Raw genomic sequence first — 23,117 nt, forward strand, 5'->3', positions numbered from 1 at the left:
TCTATGTGTTATATACATATAAGACATCCTAATTAGCACAGTGGAGAACATAGGAAGACAGTCTGTGTGTCTATAATTAGCACAGTGCTACCACTGAGAGCACAGGAAGACAGCCTAATTAGTGTTATATACATAGGAACATATATACATAGGAACATAGGAAGACAGCCTAATTAGCACAGTGCTACCACTGAGAACATAGGAAGACAGCCTAATTAGCACAGTGCTACCACTGAGAACATAGGAAGACAGCCTAATTAGCACAGTGCTACCACTGAGAGCACAGGAAGACAGCCTAATTAGCACAGTGCTACCACTGAGAACATAGGAAGACAGCCTAATTAGCACAGTGCTACCACTGAGAACACAGGAAGACATCCTAATTAGCACAGTGCTACCACTGAGAGCACAGGAAGACAGCCTAATTAGCACAGTGCTACCACTGAGAACAAGACAGGAAGACACAGCTACCACTAGAGCACAGGTAGACAGCCTAATTAGCACAGTGCTACCACTGAGAGCACAGGAAGACAGACACAGTGCTACCACTGAATTAGCACAGTGCTACCACTGAGAGCACAGGAAGACAGCCTAATTAGCACAGTGCTACCACTGAGAGCACAGGAAGACAGCCTAATTAGCACAGTGCTACCACTGAGAGCACAGGAAGACAGCCTAATTAGCACAGTGCTACCACTGAGAGCACAGGAAGACAGCCTAATTAGCACAGTGCTATCGACTTTTATTTCATCTCCTCTAATAAGGAAATAAACAGATATTTTTTATCCCCCATTTTCCCTCTTTGAAAGTAACTGGATAAAAAAACAGTTGTGGCCAAAAGTGTTGAGAATGACACAAATCTTAATGTTCACAAAGTCTGCTGCTTCAGTGTCTTTAGACGTTACTATGGAATACTGACGTACAGTTACCAGCATTTCATAAGTGTCAAAGGCTTTTATTGACAATTACATGATGTTGATGCCCAGAGTCAATATTTGCCGTGTTGACCCTTACTTTTCAAGACCTCTGCAATCCACCCTGGCATGCTGTCTGTAACTAACTTCTTCTTCGTCTGATGAGGAGTAGGAAGGATCGGACCAAAATGCAGCGTGGTATGTGTCCATGTTACATTTATTATATCAGAACACGAAAAATACAAAATAACAAAGTGAGGGAAAGAAATGAAAATGGAAACAGTTCTGTATGGTGAAAACACAAATACAGAAAGACAACTACCCACAAACACCAGGTGGGAACAGGCTACCTAAGTATGGTTCTCAATCAGAGACAACGATTGACAGCTGCCTCTGATTGGGAACCATACCAGGAAAAAACACATAGAACTATAACACACAGAACAAACATAGAATATCCACCCCAACTCACCCCCTGACCAAACTAAAATAGAGACATAAAAAAGGAACTAAGGTCAGGACGTGACACTGTCAATTACCTTCTTGGTCACACAGACTGATGGCAGACCATTCTTGCATAATCAATACTTGGAGTTTGTCCGAATTTGTGGGGTTTTGTTTGTCCACCCGCCTCTTGAGGATTGACCACAAGTTCTCAATGGGATTAAGGTCTGGGGAGTTTCCTGGCCATGGACCCAAAATATCGATGTTTTCTTCCCCGAGCCACTTAGTTATCACTTTTGTCTTATGGCAAGGTGCTCCATCATGCTGGAAAAGGCATTGTTCTTCACCAAACTGTTCCTGGATGGTTGGGAGAAGAGGATGTGTTGGAACAATTGTTTATTCATGGTTGTGTTCTTAGGTACAATTGTGAGTAAGTCCACTCCCTTGGCTGAGAAGCAACCCCACACATTAATGGTCTCGGGATGCTTTACTGTTGGCATGACACAGGACTGATGGTAGCGCTCACCTTGTCTTCTCCGGACAAGCTTTTTTCTTGATGTCCCAAACAATCGGAAAGGGGATTCATCAGAGAAAATGACTTTACCCCAGTCCTCAGCAGTCCAATCGCTGTACCTTTTGCAGAATATCAGTCTGTCCCTGATGTTTTTCCTGCGATTAAGGACACGCTAGAAAAGTGGAATGCGTAGTGAGAATGGGAAGCATTTAATGTTCCAGCCACGTCCAGTAGGTGGACTAGAAGCAACCATAAAACATCCTTATTTAAACATCTACTACACCATCACAAACGAAAGCCTTTATAGGCCTATTGCATACTATTAATGCCGTTAATAATCAGTGCATCTACCAGTGACGATGTGGCTTTGCGCCAGCCTTGCACAGTCAGAGCATGTCATTTTTCAGCAAAAGCCGCACAAAGATAAATAGCTGTAGTACACTGAGAATAGTGTTTACTAGAAAAGTGTATTCTAGTTTATGCTTAATATTCTGGATCTATTTGTTTTCAAGTCGACCGCTGAACACTGAACACCGAGCTGCAAATAATACACCTGACTTCACGCGCCTGCCATCTCCCTCAGCCGTGACACACGTTACTTTCACACTAACTGTTAATAAAGTAATGATTTAATAACTGCAGACACGTTTACGCAGTCATAGCAAGACACACATAATGTATGCATACTAGCACAGAGTCCAGCTGAGAGTCTTGCTGAGAGAGTTGCTGTATTAGAACGACTGACAGATATTAAATACAGAGCTTGGTTTACTGTCTGACATCAGGTCGATACCACCTGGTAGATCTCTCGGTGCGCCAAATGGGACGAGACTCGAACCCAGCAGGTCAATCATCCACATGACGCTTCAATGAATCCACTTTGATTAAATGGACGCTATTTTCTGCCAAATATGACAATATCGGTACATCCTCAAAAGTTTGAATTGAGGTGGTTGAAAGTTAAATTGAACACGAACACCCCTGAAGAGAGCGAATATTCCCGAGACTGCAGGGTGTTTTTCGCTATGGTTGATCGGCACTGTAGATGACAGTAAGCGCTTCCGCATCGACCCGTAGCGTGCTGTCATTGCGGGAGAATGAAGAACGCAAAATGTTGCATATTAAATCAAATACCAAGGAGACAAACACGGATTATACAATGTATCTATGTGGTGGGGTTCATGGTAAGTGCAACATTGTAACCTTTTTTGAAGGTTACATTTGAACACGAAAGTATTGAAGTCACGCTTTAAATTACGTAACTTTTTGGGCGACCTGACCAAATTCACATAGAAATACAGTATGAGTTGTAAATATTTAATTGCCATTGGAAGCAAGTTTCTAGATCTGTTCTATGTGCGATATTTTTATGTCTCTTATTCTTAAGTTTAGTTTTTGCATCTTTTACTTTCAGTTTTGTACAGCAGCTTCAAACAGCTAACAATACAATATAGTTGGTTATGGAAAAGATCATTCACAGCAGTTTAGATGGTAAAATGATTATCTACACGATATATGATTTTTTTTGTCACATAAACTGAAATTAGACAAACTATTAGAATTTTCAATAAAATAACTTTCCTTAAAGGAATAGAGAGAGAGACACAGAGAGAGAGAGAGAGAGAGAGAGAGAGAGAGAGAGAGAGAGAGAGAGAGGGGGGAGAGAGAGAGAAAAAAGAGAGGGGGGGGGGCAGAGAGAGAGAGAGAGAAAGAGAGAGAGGGAGAGAGAGAGAAGAGAGATGGGGGAGAGAGAGAGGGGGGACAGAGAGAGAGAGAGAGAAAGAGAAGAGAGAGGGGGGAGAGAGAGAGAGAAAAAAGAGAGGGGGAAAGAGAGAAAGAGAGAAGGGGGGAGAGAGAGAGGGGGGACAGAGAGAGAGAGAGCAGTGCTCTCACATTGGACATTGAACCTGATAGTTCATGATGACATCAGTTTTGAACTTTACAGGGGCTATATCATGACATTAGGGGCTTTTATGCTATGTAAAATATTGATTATGGTTTAGGCGGTTCCATCATATATGAAATTTGAGACCCTGACATTCAGACTACCACAGCATACATCAAATGTATTAAACATTGTGCCTGCATTTGCCAAAAAAATGCATGAATGGATTGTTCTGCAGCCAGTCACTAATGCTGATCCAGCTGGTCATAAGAGACGGGTTGAGTCCCATCACAGCACTGTCAAAAACACCTGTCCAGCAGAATCCAGTCCTTGGAAATCTGTGTTTTGGTCTGAAGGACTTGTTATTCTGAGAAGATCAGGGTCTTCACAAGAACATCAGACTCCATAAAACATATTATGAACCGGGTGGTTCGAGCCCTGAATGCTGATTTGCTGAAACCACAGGTATGACAAAAAAATGACTATTTACTAGTCTAGCTACGTTGGTATTCAGTTTATAATAGCAATAAGGCACCTTGGGGGTTTGTGGTACATGGCCAATATACCACGGCTAAGGGCTGCATCCAGGCCCTCCACGTTGCGTTGTGTGTAAGAACAGCCCTTAGACGTGGTATATTGGCCAGATACCACACCTCCTCGGGCCTTATTGTTTAAATAGAATATTAATGGATATCCTGTGGTACAGGATCAGGCTGACGTCAGGCTTATTGAATCTTATGTGGATTGGACACACACTTACTGTACACTCACAGAATTGGAGCAATACAGATGTGTTTAAAGACAGTATGATAAAGGATTTATGTGTCATGATACCCAGATAATACTTATAGAAGTGAATGCTTCAGAGTGTCTCAATATCATTCTCACCCAAAGCCTACTCCCTTGTGAGAACTCTGATCCACACACTGTATGGTTGGTCCCAGTTTTTTATTTATTTTACCTTTATTTAACTAAAATTGAATTTTCAACGACGGCCTAGGAACAGTGGGTTCCGAGGGGGTTCTGCCTGTTCAGGGGCAGAACGACAGATTTGTACCATGTCAGCTCAAAGGTTTGAACTTGCAACCTTTCAGTTACTAGTCCAATGCTCTAACCACTAGGCTACCCTGCCACCTCTGAATGCAGAGTTAGTTGAATGGAGGGAGAATTAAACAGTCCATTTAATAGGTAGGGCTGTGACATAGCAGGAGCTACAGTATGACTTCAATCGAGTCTCTGGCAAGAGCTTCTCTGGAGACAGCCTTACAAATGCAGATGAACAGGGTGGGAGAGTGTCTATTTCTCTCCTCAGGCCTTGAGCTCTCTGTTTTGATGGTGCCATTGTTATAGAGTAAAGGCTTGTGTGACTTCAGTGGTCAGTTGTCGTTCACCTGTGTAAAAAAAAAAGCAGTCATTTATAAAGTAAATCCAAATCTATCTGTTTTAATACAAGAATTCAGGGAGACACCTCCAGAACAGAAGCATAGACCATGTCTAACTGGCCTCGTGGAGACATGCCTTTTATATCTAATCACCAAGGTTATTATAGGTTATAGGTTATATTATAGGTTTTTGTGTTTGTATTTGTTTATATTTCTATTAGTTTTAATATTTTTATTAGAAATTCAGTGAGTTTAAGATCTAGTTTACTACTTTTTTAAATTTATTTTAAGTTATATCAAAACATTTGTCATTTAATTTTTATATTATTTAGTTTTAGTTTTAGGGGCAGAAAGAAGGAGTAGTTTATTTTTGTGTTTTTTGGCACTTCTTGCCACTGTGGGGCAATAATGCATACTGTGATGTGTCATATCATAGATTAGGTCAGGTTTAAAGGTAGACGTAGCGAGATGACATAGATGCACAAAGTAAACAGTAGTAGTGGGTCAATTTGTGCAACAGCCAGGAAGGAGCGCGAGGCTGAACTTCTCTGCTGTTTTGGTCCAGTAACTGCCACGTTGTAGTAGGGGGAAGCGCCCCTGTGCACATGTGCAAATACTCTTTTACTGTGTGAGAGCAAATTCTTGCATAGTGAACATCTCAAATCGGGCCACTACCTTTCAAAGTTTGTTACATTCTGGGCATAAAATGTAAGGCAGAAGCAACCGACTGCAGTGTTGCCATTGTTTATAATGTTGACATAAACATGTCTCCAACCACCATACCCCACTTTAGCAAACTGAACATATACAGTATGTGTGTACATCACATGAGTTTGTAATGTTCACGCAAGTCAGACATGTAGGCACAAGTCAGACATGTAGGCGCAAGTCAGACATGTAGGCGCAAGTCAGACATGTAGGCGCAAGTCAGACATGTAGGCGCAAGTCAGACATGTAGGCGCAAGTCAGACATGTAGGCGCAAGTCAGACATGTAGGCGCAAGTCAGACATGTAGGCGCAAGTCAGACATGTAGGCGCAAGTCAGACATGTAGGCGCAAGTCAGACATGTAGGCGCAAGTCAGACATGTAGGCGCAAGTCAAACAATTGTTATCCTCATAGAAAGGCGGTGACCCGACTTCACAAAAGCGATCGTCTTGAAACCGCCAACAGACTCTGCATGAACTTGTTTTTTAAATGAAGTGATCAAAGGTCATGAAGTTTTCACTGCAGTCAAATGCAAGTTCTCAGCAGCAACTCTTCACCAACATCAACTCTTCACCAACATCAACTCTTCACCAACATCAACTCTTCACCAACATCAACTCTTCACCAACATCAAATATTCACCAACATCAACTCTTCACCAACATCAACTCTTCACCAACATCAACTTTTCACCAACATCAACTCTTCACCAACATCAACTCTTCACCAACATCAACTCTTCACCAACATCAACTCTTCACCAACATCAACTCTTCACCAACATCAAATATTCACCAACATCAACTCTTCACCAACATCAACTCTTCACCAACATCAACTTTTCACCAACATCAAATCTTCACCAACATCAACTCTTCACCAACCTCAACCCTTCACCAACCTCAACTCTTCACCAACATCAACTCTTCACCAACATCAACTCTTCACCAACCTCAACCCTTCACCAACCTCAACTCTTCACCAACATCAACTCTTCACCATTGTGGGAGGTTTTATTGTCAACCAATCATAAGGGTCTCACTAATTGATTGTACAATGTGTACACCCATACACCCATTACTGTGTTTACTTCATAGCTACCTACACAGATATCTAGCTAGAACAAAGTGTTCATAAGATAAATGCATTAGAAAGATTCAAAGCAATACAAATAAATATTATGATTTCAGTTTGTGATTGTGTGAGATAAGGGTTAGATACATGTTTACTTCGACATTATAAAGAAAACCTTTTATTAAACAATGGCAACATTGCCATGTTGATCTGAACCTTTGCTGTTGGAAAACCATAGTAGTGTCTGACTTTGTTGCTTTAGTTTTGCCATGACACCATGACGTTGTCGCTGAGTCTACCTTTAAATTATAAAGTCAATCTCAATGTCACCCGCCAGATTCAGACACATGAAAATGCCATCAGAAAAAAAAGCTTGAAAACTTCATTTGATTTCTTCCCCCCAAAAGCTAAAACTGAACATAATTCATGATGGTTTTAATTTAGTTTGTTTTGAAGTCAAATATAATAGTTTCAGTATAGTTTTAGTTTTTCAATTATTTTATTTCACTTTACTAAATTGTTTTTTTTTTCATTTCAGTTTTTGTTTACTATAATAACCTTTGATTTTTGACACTCATTTGTGTACTGGTTGAAGGTCACTAGACTGAAGGTACAAGGACTGATCAGACAGTACCAAATGTTCAAGACAAAAGACAGTGATTTTTCCACCTGCTACAGAATCACAGTGTTCACAATGTCATCAGTACAATAATAATCTGTTTGTCCTCAGTCCTGGTACCTTCAGTAGCTCTGGCGTCAATTACTATCAAAGGAAATGAGAACAACCCATAGCAGTCAGTGACAAGTCTAGTGACCGCCAACCAATACACAAACACGTTTCACAAATAGATCACTGGAAATCATGTGTGTTACAGAAAGGGAAAACTAAAATACACTAAGCATTGTGTTAATCACTCTAAAATGAATGAGAACTTAATTCACCTTACATTTCCCCGATACAAACTTCTTCCTGGTTGTTTGTTGTGATTGTTGTTTATGTGTTGTCTATGACAGTGTCGTTGCTGTAGCTCAACCGTGTTTGAACTAAAAGAACACCTGCTGCAGTCACTCAGTCTATGCTCTCTCTCTGTCTCTCTCTCCCTCTCTCCCCCTCTCTCTCTCTCTCTCTCTCTCTCTCTCTCACTCTCTGTCTGTCTGTCTCTCTCTCTCTGTCTCTCTCTCCCTCTCTCTCTCTCCCTCTCTCTCTCTCTCTCTCACTCTCTCTCTGTCTGTCTGTCTCTCTCTCTCTCTCTCTCTCTCTCTCTCTCTCTCTCTCTCTCTCTCTCTCTCTCTCTCTGTCTCTCTCTCTCTCTCTCTCTCTCTCCCTCTCTCTCCTGTCCCTCTTCTGTCTCCTCACCAGGACCTGTTTGGGGTGAGCTTGATCATTCCCCTGCTGAGTCACCATGTCAAGGCCCTTGGGGCCAGCCCCACCGTGGCAGGCTTAGTAGGTATGAAGATATAATACCAGAAAAAACAGGAGAGTTCACATCAGTGTCCTAGTTTGTAATATGTTTTCATACATCAGAAATGGTGGTATAATTTAGCTGTAGCTGGCCAACCTGGGAAATTCTAAAAAATACTCTTATTGCATGAAATATTGTATGAAACAAATGGATAGGGACCTGTGAGGACAACAGATGAAGGAATTGTCTTTTTCTGCTAAATAAGCTTTCTCTCTGCGTGTGAAATCACCAGCTGATATACTTACTCATGTCATATCACTGTGAGCACAGATTGAGTTCACAGGGTCTGATAGCTTATGCAAAGTGCTACTGCGGCTTACATCGTAGGCTAGCTGTAATCATAAATATCTCTAGCGGCTAGCGGCTCACCACTGTTAGCATTGGTCTATAAACAACAGTTCAACATTCAGAATGGGTCATAATCTGTACCTAATGCATTGGTTTATGTTTCAGGCTCCACATATGGGATCCTACAACTCTTCTCCAGCACTATAGTTGTAAGTACTGACGGTGTTCTGAAGACAGACGGTAGTATTGTGGTACTGTATGTCTTGTTGAACGCCAGTGTGTTGCTGGTATGACAGCATAGAGCAGTTACACACACACACACACACACACACACACACACACACACACACACACACACACACACACACACACACACACACACACACACACACACACACACACACACACACACACACCCTAAGACCCTAAGACCTCACCTGACATGGTGTTTGTGTCCTTTGGTCTCCACAACGATGTCAACATCTGAGGTTCTGATAGGACGTCAGCAGTGACCTGGAGTTTGATGCTCTGCACTAACCACTAACACTCCATGAACATCCACAAATTCCTCTGAATCTACGTCTCTTAACAAGGTTGATACTGTGTGCTGAGAGAGGTCTCCTCTGAAGAGAGACAGAGGTTCTCAGAGTAGAGTTGTGAGAGGCACCACCCCTTCCCCCACAGTCTCCTGAAATTGGTTTAAATCTCAGGGGTCATGAGACGAATTAAAGGAGGAGGAGGAATCGTTAGTGGCCCCAGTGAACAGACAGACAGGGAGGGATGGGTTGATGGAGGGAGGAAGGAGGGAGGAAGGGAACAGCCAGGGAGGGAGGGAGGGATGGGTTGATGGAGGGAGGAAGGAGGGAGGAAGGGAACAGCCAGGTCTCTGTGGTAATCCCCACAGACCACATCAAGAAAACAGCAAATTCAATTGACTCTGATTTCATTGTCTATGTGTGATGATGGTGGTTGTGATCGGCAGGGCAGCTGGAGTGACGTGGTCGGGAGGCGGTACTCTATGCTGATGTGTCTGCTGCTGAGTGCTCTGGGCTACGGCCTGCTGGGGATGTCCACCAGCATCGCCCTGTTTCTCCTGGCTAGGATCCCTGTGGGTGAGTCAAACTGGGGGGGAGAGGGGGAGGTAGAAACAATTAGGTGAGTCAGGGAGGAGACTTTGACCTCGAAAGACCTCTACCATATTTCTGAGTCTGAATCGTTCAGGTATGTAAAAACAAAAAAATACTTAGATGTTTTATATGCACCGTGACTGTCAGTAAAAACATAATTGATCATTAACATTCTGTTACGCACAAACATAAAAACAACTTCTCTGTCATGTGTCCGCTCTCTCTCGCTCTGTCCTCCAGGGCTGTTCAAGCACTCCCTGTCCATCTGCCGGGCCATGCTGTCTGATCTGGTGTCTGCGGCGGAGCGCCCCCTAGTGATGGGACACTTCAACGTGGCCTCCAGCATGGGCTTCATCTTGGGACCCGTGGTGGGGGGCTACCTCACTGAACATGATGGAGGCTTCTACACCGCATCCTTCACCTGTGCCGCCATCTTCCTCCTCAACGCAGGTAGGTGGGGTTTCTCCTGCGCCTCCATCTTCCTCCTCAACAGGTAGGTGGGGTTTCTCCTCTTCCTCCTCAACAGGTAGCGCTCCTGCGCACCTTCCTCCTCAACGCAGGTAGGTGGGGGTTCTCCTGCGCCTCCATCTTCCTCATCAACAGGTAGCTGGGGTTTCTCCTGCGCCCCCATCTTCCTCCTCAACAGGTAGGTGGGGTTTCTCCTGCGCCGCCACCTTCCTCCTCAACGCAGGTAGGTGGGGGTTCTCCTGCGCCTCCATCTTCCTCCTCAACGCAGGTAGGTGGGGTTTCTCCTGCGCCTCCATCTTCCTCCTCAACGCAGGTAGGTGTGGGTTCTCCTGCGCCGCCACCTTCCTCCTCAACACAGGTAGCTGGGGGTGAGGATGAGGACAGGAGATGGGGGAGGGAGGGAGAGGCAAGGAGAGAGAGGGGAGGAGCAGGAGATGGGGGAGGGAGGGAGAGGCAAGGAGAGAGGGGGAGGAGCAGGAGATGGGGAGGGAGGGAGGGAGAGGCAAGGAGAGAGAGGGGGAGGAGCAGGAGATGAGGGAGGGAGGGAGGGAAAGGCAAGGAGAGAGAGGGGAGGAGCAGGAGATGGGGGAGGGAGGGAGGGAGAGGCAAGGAGAGAGAGGGGAGGAGCAGGAGATGGGGGAGGGAGGGAGGGAGAGGCAAGGAGAGAGAGAGGAGCAGGAGATGGGGGAGGGAGGGAGGGAGAGGCAGGAGAGAGAGGGCAGGAGCAGGAGATGGGGGAGGGAGGGAGAGGCAAGGAGAGAGAGGGGAGGAGCAGGAGATGGGGGAGGGAGGGAGAGGCAAGGAGAGAGAGGGGAGGAGGGAGAGGCAAGGAGAGAGAGGGAGAGGCAAGGAGAGAGAGGGGAGGAGCAGGAGAGTAGGCAAAGGGTGTGCAAGGCACTTATGTTTGTATTCCCAATTCCAACCAATTCTACAGCACACCTTAACTCCAGTCACTTTGTGGATGTGGAAGGATGGGATGTGTGCTGTCTAACCTTGTGTTTGTTGTGTTCCATCCAGGTCTAGTTTGGCTGCTTCCCTGGAGCGATGCACTAACCCCACGCACCGATGCTAACTCCAACAGCAGCGCTAGCAATGCCAGCTGCCACGACAACGACAACCACTTCACGTCAACACAGCAAAACTGCTCCCAAGTCAACAGCAACAACCAAACGACAGCGCCGGCGGCAGCGATCACGGGATCCGTGGCTCCAGAGAAGAAACAGAGGAGCTGGGATCTGGACTGGGGGGAGGTGTCCCTGCTCCCTTCTGCCTGGCGTCAGCTCTCTTCGGTGGGCTCCAAGATTAGCAGTGTGGCCTCCTCAGACATGTGGGACCTTTTCCTGGTGCGTCTGCTCATGGCCATGGCCATAATGCTGTACTACAGTAACTTCTCCCTGGCCATGGAGGAGCGCTTCATGCTGAAGCCCAAAGCCACAGGTTATCTAATCAGCTACAGCTCTACGCTGGGAGCCCTAGCCGGGTTCTTGGTGGGACCCATCAATAAACTGTACGGTAACAACATGTCGGCGCTGTTGCTACACTCTTCGTTCCTCACGTGTTGCCTGATCCTGCTCTACGCCGCAGCGCCCAGTGTCTGGCACGTGTTGTTAAGTTCCACTTTCATCGCCATCTCTACAACCATCGGACGCACCTGCATCACTGACCTGGTACTGCAGAAAGGGGGCGCTCACACCAGCGGCACACTCATCGGGGCGGGGCAGTCAGTGACCGCGGTGGGGCGCGTGCTCGCACCCCTACTCTCGGGGCTGGCCCAGGAGTTTAGTCCCTGTGGGCCCCCGATTCTGGGGGTAGGGCTGGCGTTAGCGGGCGTCGTCCTGCTGTTGGTCAGGGTGCCAAAATGGGATGAGATGGGCAAGAGGAAAGAGGCATAACTCTGAGTCACTCACAGTGAGAGAGTGAATGAATGAGAGAGTGAATGAATGAGAGAGTGAATGAATGAGAGAGTGAATGAATGAGAGAGTGAATGAATGAGAGAGGGTCAAAACTACCACAGCACTGGAGACAGAACTGATGCAGAACTGTTGGGGTTGGTTTTTGTTGACGTGTCAGCCGGGGTTGTTTCATTGTTTGTTTTTTTAGCCACAACTCCAGCCCTGTTGGTTGGGTCTCGATGTGATGACATCACAGCACCGATAGGACCCAGGTCATCATCAGCATCGCTCTTCCCCCCCTTTCAGTCCCCCAAACAGACCAGGTCATCATCAGCATGGCTATTCCCCCCCTTTCAGCCCCCCAAACAGACCAGGTCATCATCAGCATGGCTATTCCCCCCCTTTCAGTCCCCCAAACAGACCAGGTCATCATCAGCATGGCTATTCCCCCTTTCAGCCCCCCAAACAGACCAGGTCATCATCAGCATGGCTATTCCCCCTTTCAACCCTCCAAACAGACTATCAGCATGGCTATTCCCCCTTTCAGCCCTCCAAACAGACCAGGTCATCATCAGCATGGCTATTCCCCCTTTCAGCCCCCCAAACAGACCAGGTCATCATCAGCATGGCTATTCCCCCCCTTTCAGCCCCCCAAACAGACCAGGTCATCATCAGCATGGCTATTCCCCACTTCAGTCCCCCAAAAAGAGTCGAATGCAAAAAGTTCAGTGTTGCCAAGGCAAACAAAGCCAGCAACCCTCCATAAAGGGCATGGGAAGTTGTCCATGCTAAGTTAGCTTAGCGTAGGTCAACAGCATGTCAGTGGCTCATTAGGTTCTTATAACCTAGAAATATTCAAATGTTTATGTCTCTAGTGAGAGGCAATAATTAAATTAAAAACAACAACATATAAGTCTAATGTTACTCTAATGTAATCCTGCTCTTCCTTAATAACCACTACAAATAGTCCAGGAAAGTATTGGTACTGAGAATGCTAATTTCCCCCAAATGCTCTGTTTCGGACCTATCTTATGAGGGTGGACAGCAGGTGAAGGGGCTCCTCTTTCCTCTCTGGCACCACATTCTATTTTCTCTCCCTTCTCACAGAAGTGTGCACTCCGTCACCCTCCCTTAAGGGTTGAACATATGTGGATTAGTGTGAGTGATCTAGTACACACTGGGGAAACGGATCAAGAACCTTAACTAAGCTTGAGTACTGGTTGTCCACAGGCACATATCTAGGATTCATTTACCCTTCCTAAACCCTAACCACGCGTGGGGAAGTAAAACACATTTCCCAAGGATCTTAGGTCAGTGTCTGTGGGTAACATCATCGTATTTCCTTTAACCACTACGGTATCAGGGCCTTTTCAACGGAAATGTTTACTTTTATACAAATATATCATTTATTTTCAATTATATTATTTTCCCATATTCTACATTGTCCATATTGAGTTAGTCTAATTCATAAATGTACTGTTAATTATTATTTATATATGAATGATCTTATGTTGAATGAAGTTGCCCTGACACTGATCCACTGCTACTGAATGTTATGAAGACACGTATTGTGCTGAATGATTCCTATGAAGGAAGTAAAGATCATACCATTTGACAATAAAATAAGTATATTCCTAAACAAGTGAATGTTTTGAATGTAAATGTCAGTTCCATAACTTCAGTTGAATTTTTTTTTCGATTTGATGATAGATGACTGATAGTTTGAGATTTTCTTTCTCCTACAAGGTGTTTTTAGCTCTGTTGCTAATGCTGAGTTCATGACATCTCATAAATTCATAAATGTGAGCATATGACTGGAGAAAATCCACTTGAACGCCCCTCCAACGAGTAATTACTCGTGTCAAACTCGTCTAACATCCCTGAGCTCCGACTTCTCCCACATGTTGAGCTCTGACGTCACCTACTAAGTAAATGACCTCGATAGCGATTTCAAAAGTTAATACAACACAACAAAAATACAATAAACCAAACCTATTTATATATATATATATATATATATATATATATATATATATATATATATATATATATATTTTTAACACTATAACTTGATTACAAGCATGATGGCTGTACTTTTCAGTTATAGTTGTAGCAGCTTGTTTGCCATTAGCCAATCTGCTTTCTCAAAGAGTTCAAAGCACGTGGATGCACACAACCTGTTGCTCCCGGTTACCAGTAGCATTTTCAGAGTTTTTCATGAGCGTTGCATCAGACTTTAAACACTGATCCATCTCTGCAATACAGCAGCTGGAACGACCATTTTGACAAGAAATAAGCTGTCATTTCAACATTATACAGCAAGATTTTATTACTTAACTCAAGCAACACAGATAGTCAGAGCAGTGTTCATGAAGACCCTGTTAAGATATTACTGGTCTGAATATCAGACACAAGGAGAAACAAAAAAACAGAAAAGCTAGAAGATAAGAAGTGTCTTTCCTGAAAGTGTCTTCACTTGCATAGAGATATACCAATGTATTAAAATCTATTAAATAAGGTAATTGAAATCTTGCAGGTAAATACAAGGGTGAAGGCAAATCAAATTCCTGGTATGGTACAAGCGTGTGTACACATCAACATAATGTAGAACGACACATAGAATCTCTATTAATTTAATAGGATCTCTGTGGGTCTAATAGTGAAGATAAGTCTTTTAGAATCATTTTACTTGATATCTTATTTAGAGTGTTGTGTTGCAAGAGTCTTTGTTCTTCAGAGAGTGGCTGGTGGTTGTAGACCAGTGGTTCCTAGGGACCCAAATTGAACCAGGTTGTCTCAGTCATGATCCAATATTGGCATGACAAATATTTGGGGGCAAAATGCAATCTGGAAAACTATTTTTAATACTATATTGATAGTAAATGTACAAATTATATGACAAGGGAACAACAGTCCCACTTTTTTCATTGTCAATAATTCAATTTTGCACATATTCTTTATGAAGAATGTTATGCTCACTCGTTTAAGATCATAAAAGCAATCAAATCGGCTAATAACTCAATATGGAACACTGTTTTAAAGAAAAATAGTTCAGTGGTTAAATTATAATAAAAATATAGGTTCATTATAATTTCTACAAACATTCTACCTGGTTTTAGTTGTTTAAGTTCAGAATAGGGTATTTATTTGTTTATTTTTTGACACTGACCCATTAAAAAACTCCCAGTTGAGGATCACTGTAGAAAATCCAATTTTTCATTCCCCCTTGGCTTGTCGGGCATTTTAATCTTATGGTATTTGACACTTCACAGTTCTGAGATTCTGGAGTCGTTGTAGATTAGAACCCAAGACAGCCTATAGCAGTCCTCCTGCTACTTTCCTGACAGCTGATTAGTCCTCAGGTGTTCTAGGGTTTCCGAGTCTTCCACTGTGGCCTGAGCAGGGGTTTCTGAGTTCCGCTGTCGTCATGGTCACCAGGCTCTGCAGCCCAGGCTGGGGTCGGGGACAAGGGCTGCTGCTCCCCCTCTGGCCCGTTGTCATCGCTGCCATGGTCACCTGAGAAGCCATTATCAGGGCCGTTGGAGGGGTCGTGGTGACGGCGAGGGGCGGGTATCCGGGAATCACTGGAGGAGGAGTTTAGTCGGGACATGCCACGCCCCCAGGCACCTCTTCCTCCACTCCTCTCATCCACCAGGTCCACAACAGAGCTAGAGGGCACCTCTGTCAGTGTGTTCAGCCTGCGTAGGGGCAGCATTGCCCGGGATGAGGAGCGACTGGGCTGGTTAAACCTGGAGCGCGCTGATAGGTAATCCATCTCCGACATGGTCTCATCATCATCATTACCTGAGTGAAAGATTGAGACATCAATTTAGTTTAGGATACAAGCATTGATGTGCAAAGAGCCTAAATATTGTAGAGATTATAGAGTGACACACACACACACACTTCATTTTGAGCATCACCTGTATGTCTCAGTCTCTGAGGAGGAAACTTTGAGTCCAGACTCTTCCCTGGAGGCAGAGAAAAGTACTTCTGGGATTTGGCCTCATTCTGAGAGAAAGAAAAAGAGAGGAGGTGAGAGGGGAATAAAGAGAGAGATAAGAGGTTGTACACTGATCACAACAAAGGGTTTTCCTGTAACATATATTTTTTTATCGAATCATGAAATGCTGTGCATAGACTTGACCTGCATTACGAACATTACAACTAAAATATTTGGATTAATATCTATTCTAACATTACCACTAAAATATTTAGATTAATATCTATTCTAACATTACTACTAAAATATTTAGATTAATATATATTCTAACATTACTACTAAATTATTTAGATTAATATCTATTCTAACATTACTACTAAAATATTTAGATTAATATCTATTCTAACATTACTACTAAAATATTTAGATTAATATCTATTCTAACATTACTACTAAAATATTTAGATTAATATCTATTCTAACATTACTACTAAAATATTTAGATGAATATCTATTCTAACATTACTACTAAAATGTTTAGATTAATATCTATTCTAACATTACTACTAAAATATTTAGATTAATATAATTCTAACATTACTACTAAAATATTTGTATTAAAATCTACTCTAACATTACCACTAAAATATTTAGATGAATATCTATTCTAACATTACTACTAAAATATTTAGATTAATATCTATTCTAACATTACTACTAAAATATTTAGATTAATATCTATTCTAACATTACTACTAAAATATTTAGATTAATATCTATTCTAACATTACTACTAAAATATTTAGATGAATATCTATTCTAACATTACTACTAAAATATTTAGATGAATATCTATTCTAACATTACTACTAAAATATTTAGATGAATATCTATTCTAACATTACTACTAAAATATTTAGATGAATATCTATTCTAACATTACTACTAAAATATTTGTATTAAAATCTACTCTAACATTAATACTAAAATATTTAGATTAATATCTATTCTAACATTACCACTAAAATATTTAGATTAATATCTATTCTAACATTACTACTAAAATATTTAGATTAATATCTATTCTAACATTACTACTAAAATATTTGTATTAAAATCTACTCTAACATTAATACTAAAATATTTAGATTAATATCTATTCTAACATTACCACTAAAATATTTAGATTAATATCTATTCTAACATTACTACTAAAATATTTAGATTAATATCTATTCTAACATTACTACTAAAATATTTAGATTGATATCTATTCTAACATTACCACTAAAATATTTATATTAAAATCTATTTTAACATTACTACTAAAATATTTAGATTAATATCTATTCTAACATTACTACTAAAATATTTAGATTAATATCTATTCTAACATTACTACTAAAATATTTAGATTAATATCTATTCTAACATTACTACTAAAATATTTAGATGAATATCTATTCTAACATTACTACTAAAATATTTAGATTAATATCTATTCTAACATTACTACTAAAATATTTAGATGAATATCTATTCTAACATTACTACTCAAATATTTATATTAAAATCTATTCTAACATTAGTACTAAAATATTTAGATGAATATCTATTCTAACATTACTACTAAAATATTTAGATGAATATCTATTCTAACATTACTACTAAAATATTTAGATGAATATCTATTCTAACATTACCACTAAAATATTTAGATTCATATATATGCTAACATTACCACTAAAATAATATATGTTCCTAATGTAGAGTAACAGTCAAACATGTGGACACACCTGCAGTACTCATTCAAAGGTTATTCTTTATTTTTACTATTTTCTACATTGTAGAATAATAGTGAAGACTTCAAAACTATGAAATAACACATATGGAATCATGTTGTATGGAAAAAGTATTAAACTAATCAAAATATATTTTATATTTGAGATTCTTCAAGTAGCAACCCTTTGCCTTGATGACAGCTTTGCACATGCTTGACATTCTCTCAACCAGCTTCATGAGGTAGCCACCTGGAATGCATTTCAATTAACAGGTGTGCCTTGTTAAAAGTTTATTTGTGCTTTCCATAATTCTTAATGCATTTGAGCAAATCAGTTGTGTTGTGAGAAGGTAGGGGTGGTATACAGAAGAAAGCCCTATTTGGTAAAAGACCATGTCCATATTATGGCAAGAAAAGCTCAAATAAGCAAAGAGAAACGACAGACCATCATTACTTTAAGACATGGTCAGTCAACCCGGAGAATTTCAAGAACTTTGAACGTTTCTTCAAGTTCAGTCGCAAAAACCATCAAGAGATATGATGAAACTTGCTCTCATGAGGGCTGCCACAGGAAAGGAAGACCCATAGTTACCTCTGCTGCAGAGGATAAGTGTATTAGAGTTACCAGCCTCAGAAATTGCATCCCACAGAGTTCAAGTAACAGACATCTCAACATCAACTGTTCAGAGGAGACTGTGTGAATCAGGCCTTCGTGGTCAAATTGCTGCAAAGAAACCACTACTAAAGGACACCAATAAGAAGAAGAGACTTGCTTGGGCCAAAAAACACGAGCAATGGACATTAGACCAGTGGAAATTTGTCCTTTGGTCTGATGAGTCCAAATTTGAGATTTTCGGTTCCAACCGCTGTGTTTTGTGAGACGCAGAGTACATGTGTAGTTCCCACCATGAAGCATGGAGGAGGGGGTGTGATGGTGTGGGGTTGAGTTGCTGGTGATACTGTCTGTGATTTATTTACAATTCAAGGCACACTTAACCAGCATGGCTACCACAGCATTCTGCAGCGATACACCATCCCATCTGGTTTGAGCTTAGTGGGACTATCATTTGTTTTTCAACGGGACAATGACCCAACACACCTCCAAGCTGTATAAGGGCTATTTGACCAAGAAGGAGAGTGATGGAGTGACGCATTAGATGACCTGGCCTCCACAATCACCTGACTTCAACCCAATCGAGATGGTTTTGGATGAGTTAAGCCGCAGAGTGAAGGAAAAGCAGCCAACAAGTGCTGAGAATAGGTGGGAACTCCTTCAAGACTGTTGGAAAAGCATTCCAGCTGAATCTGGTTGAGAGAATGCCAAGAGTATGCAAAGCTATCCTCAAGGCAAAGGGTGGCTACTTTGAAGAATCTCAAATCTCAAATATATTTAGATTTGTTTAAACACTTTTTTGGTTACTACGTGATTCCATATGTGTTATTTCATAGTTTTTATGTTTTCACTATTACTCTACAATGTATAAAATAGTAAAAAATAAAGTAAAGCCCTTGAATGAGTAGGTGCGTCCAAACTTTTGACTGGTACTGTAAGTCCGTGTGTTCCGTACCGGTCCGTTGAAGCTGCCGGGTCGGAGGCTGCGTCGGATGCTGGTGTGTCGTCGGATCAGGATCTCTTTTGTCCGGCTGTCGTTGGGCAGGGAGTGCTTGGTGGTGTACGCCGTGGTCTGGAAAAACACACAGAGAAACATACCATACATAAGACACACCCACCGTCTGATAACACGCACTATAACACACAACACATGACATAAAACACACACCGCATAGAAAATCGGATAAAACGCCATAGTGTAGCAGAGGCCAACATATTGCAGGAAACACCCCCAATTTAACATGAGGTTTCTACATACAGTAGCTCTATCTGTACCACCCTGCTTTAATCTACTAATGACACACACACACACACACACTAATGACACACACACACACACACTAATGACACACACACACTAATGACACACACACACACACACACTAATGACACACACACTAATGACACACACACACACACACACTAATGACACACACAACACAAATGACACACACACACACTAATGACACACACACACACACTAATGGTACACACACACACTAATGACACACACACACACACACACACTAATGGCACACACACACTAATGACACACACACACACTAATGACACACACTAATGACACACACACACACACACACACTAATGGCACACACTAATGGCACACGCACACTAGTGACACACACACATTAATGACACACACACACACACACACACTAATGACACACACACTAATGACACACACACACTAATGATACACAAACACTAATGACACACACACACTAATGACACACACACACACTAATGACACACACACACACACTAATGACACACACACATTAATGACACACACTAATGATACACACACACTAATGACACACACACACTAATGACACACACACACACTAATGACACACACACACTAATGACACACACACACACTAATGACACACACACACACTAATAACACTAATGACACACACACACACACACACACTAATGACACACACACACTAATGAGACACACACACACACACACACACACACTAATGACACAAAATGACACACACACACACACACTAATGGTACACACACACACAAATGACACACACACACACTAATGGTACACACACTACACTGAATGACACACACACACACACTAATGACACACACAACACACACACACACACACACACACTAATGACACACACACACACTAATGACACACACAATGACACTAATGACACACACACACACTAATGACACACTAATGGCACACAACACACACACACACATAATGACACACACACACACACACACACTAATGACACACACACACTAATGACACAATGATACACAAACACTAATGAGACACACACTAATGACACACACACACACTAATGACACACACACACACTAATGATACACAAACACTAATGACACACACACACACACTAATGACACACACACACACTAATGACACACACACACACACACACACTAATGGCACACACACACACTAATGACACACAAACACACACACACAATGACACACACACACACACTATGACACACACACACTAATGACACACACACACTAATGACACACACACACTAATGACACACACACACTAATGAGACACGCACTAATGACACACACACTAATGACACACACACACTAATGACACACACACACACACTAATGACACACACACACACTAATGAGACACGCACTAATGACACACACACTAATGACACACACTAATGGTACACACACACACTAATGACACACACACTAATGACACACACACACACTAATGATACACAAACACTAATGACACACACACACTAATGACACACACACACACTAATGACACACACACACACTAATGACACACACACACACACTAATGACACACACACTCACACACACACACACACACACACACTAATGGTACACACACACTAATGACACACACACTAATGGCACACACACTAATGACACACACACACACTAATAACACACACACACACACACACTAATGACACACACACACTACTGAGACACGCACTAATGACACACACACTAATGACACACACACACTAATGACACACACACACACACACACTAATGACACACACACACACTAATGAGACACGCACTAATGACACACACACTAATGACACACACACTAATGGTACACACACACACTAATGACACACACACTAATGGCACACACACTAATGACACACACACACACACTAATAACACACACACACACACACACTAATGACACACACACACTAATGAGACACGCACTAATGACACACACACTAATGACACACACACTAATGACACACACACTAATGACACACACACACACTAATGAGACACGCACTAATGACACACACACTAATGACACACACACTAATGACACACACACACTAATGACACACACACACTAATGACACACACACACTAATGACACACACACTAATGACACACACACACACACTAATGACACACACACTAATGACACACACACACACACACACACACACACACACACACACACACACACACACACACACACACTAATGACACACCCACTTGCACCTGTATTCTCTTAATAACACAATGACACAGCAGTCCTTACAGAGAGAGTGCTGCTATATCCTACACTCCTGATTACACAACGAGAGTGGATTTTACACACCCCAGCGTTTATGTTTTACCACAATACCCTCTTACTGTGGCTCTGGGCAGTCACCCAAAGGTAGCTGGCCACACCCTGAACTCTCTGAACCAATGATGCTTATCTAAATGATACCTGGCTCTGTTTGTGTCTAACGAGCTGCCGTACCTCCCTCTCTCCTGGAAAACACTCATCACTACAGAGAGACGCCCAATGCCCTTAATAAACCCATAGCCCCTAATCCAATATACTTCACTTCTGTAGATCTGAGAGGATTGGATAGGTATAAGCATCCCTAGGTTATTTGTGTAATGGGTAGATCTAGTACACGGGCTTGGTGATCAACAGACACTCTAACCGGTGTGGCAGGTAGCCTAGTGGTTAGAGCGTTGGACTAGTAACCAAAATGTTGCAAGACCAAATCCCTGAGCTGACAAGGTAAAACATCTGTCGTTCTGCCCCTGAACAGGCAGTTAACCCACTGTTCCTAGGCCATCATTGAAAATAAGAATTTGTTCTTAACTAACTTGCGTAGTTATTAAATAAAGGTAAAATATGTTTTGTTTAAATGATGGCCGCATGGTGGGACAAGGAGCTGTCAGACCTGTTTCAGGGCTTGGGAGAGTGGAAGTCAAACGGTTCCAATAGAAAGACATCACATGATCTAATGTCGAAACCAATGATACAATGAGATCTGTGACAGTAACAGGTGTGTTTGTGTTGTGTGTGTGTGTGTGGAGGGGGGGCTGTGAAGGATTGGGTATGTAATAAGATAAGGTCACAGAGAGAATCCGATCACATGAAAACACAAACACACTCCCTGTGGCTCGTTTTCAAAAGGTGAGGTCACATATGGAAATGTACAGCCGACCACAGGCATTATGCAAAACAGCACGTGAGGTACAGCACACACAGGTATGGAAGAACAAACTTTCATGTAACAAACAGGGCTCTGCGTAAGGTAAAC

General features: G+C 42.0%; 2 protein-coding genes and 1 long non-coding RNA gene across 4 annotated transcripts in view; 1 reads left to right on the plus strand and 2 right to left on the minus strand.

Annotated features, from left to right (window-relative positions):
- The first annotated feature begins 2,619 nt into the window (after positions 1 to 2,619).
- Positions 2,620 to 12,647, plus strand: LOC135519033 (major facilitator superfamily domain-containing protein 9-like). Of its 2 annotated transcripts, XM_064944068.1 has the most exons (6): positions 2,620 to 3,056; positions 8,281 to 8,368; positions 8,837 to 8,880; positions 9,654 to 9,783; positions 10,039 to 10,248; positions 11,284 to 12,647. In XM_064944068.1, the coding sequence occupies exons 1-6, from the start codon at positions 2,970 to 2,972 to the stop codon at positions 12,156 to 12,158; spliced, it is 1,434 nt and encodes a 477-aa protein (XP_064800140.1). In that variant the 5' UTR covers positions 2,620 to 2,969; the 3' UTR covers positions 12,159 to 12,647. The 2 variants fall into 2 exon arrangements, with proteins under 2 accessions (XP_064800140.1, XP_064800141.1); XM_064944069.1 differs by lacking the exon at positions 2,620 to 3,056 and having other exon boundaries at positions 8,322 to 8,368; positions 9,659 to 9,783.
- LOC135519036 (uncharacterized) lies at positions 4,691 to 7,960 on the minus strand. The gene is made up of 2 exons (XR_010452250.1): positions 7,868 to 7,960; positions 4,691 to 5,148 (listed from the first exon to the last, which is right to left on the minus strand). It is a non-coding gene; the product is annotated as an uncharacterized LOC135519036 (long non-coding RNA).
- A 1,814-nt stretch (positions 12,648 to 14,461) lies between the features above and the next one.
- Positions 14,462 to 23,117, minus strand: part of slc9a2 (solute carrier family 9 member 2) — a 47,299-nt gene continuing 38,643 nt past the window's right edge. Inside the window, 3 exon segments of the mRNA XM_064944689.1 lie at positions 14,462 to 15,962; positions 16,082 to 16,169; positions 19,450 to 19,566. Coding sequence (XP_064800761.1) covers positions 15,526 to 15,962; positions 16,082 to 16,169; positions 19,450 to 19,566 — 642 coding nt within the window. The 3' untranslated portion in view covers positions 14,462 to 15,525.

The sequence above is a fragment of the Oncorhynchus masou genome, chromosome 29 (assembly GCF_036934945.1).
Source record: "Oncorhynchus masou masou isolate Uvic2021 chromosome 29, UVic_Omas_1.1, whole genome shotgun sequence".
In the NCBI taxonomy this organism is placed as follows: Eukaryota; Metazoa; Chordata; class Actinopteri; order Salmoniformes; family Salmonidae; genus Oncorhynchus; species Oncorhynchus masou.

Bases quoted from the DNA above. Each gene is read 5' to 3' on its own strand.
- LOC135519033 (XM_064944068.1), top strand. From the start codon at position 2,970: ATGAAGAACGCAAAATGTTGCATATTAAATCAAATACCAAGGAGACAA. The intron at 3,057-8,280 runs GTAAGTGCAACA...TCTCCTCACCAG, and splicing joins TCTATGTGGTGGGGTTCATG to GACCTGTTTGGGGTGAGCTT. The intron at 10,249-11,283 runs GTAGGTGGGGTT...TGTTCCATCCAG, and splicing joins CATCTTCCTCCTCAACGCAG to GTCTAGTTTGGCTGCTTCCC.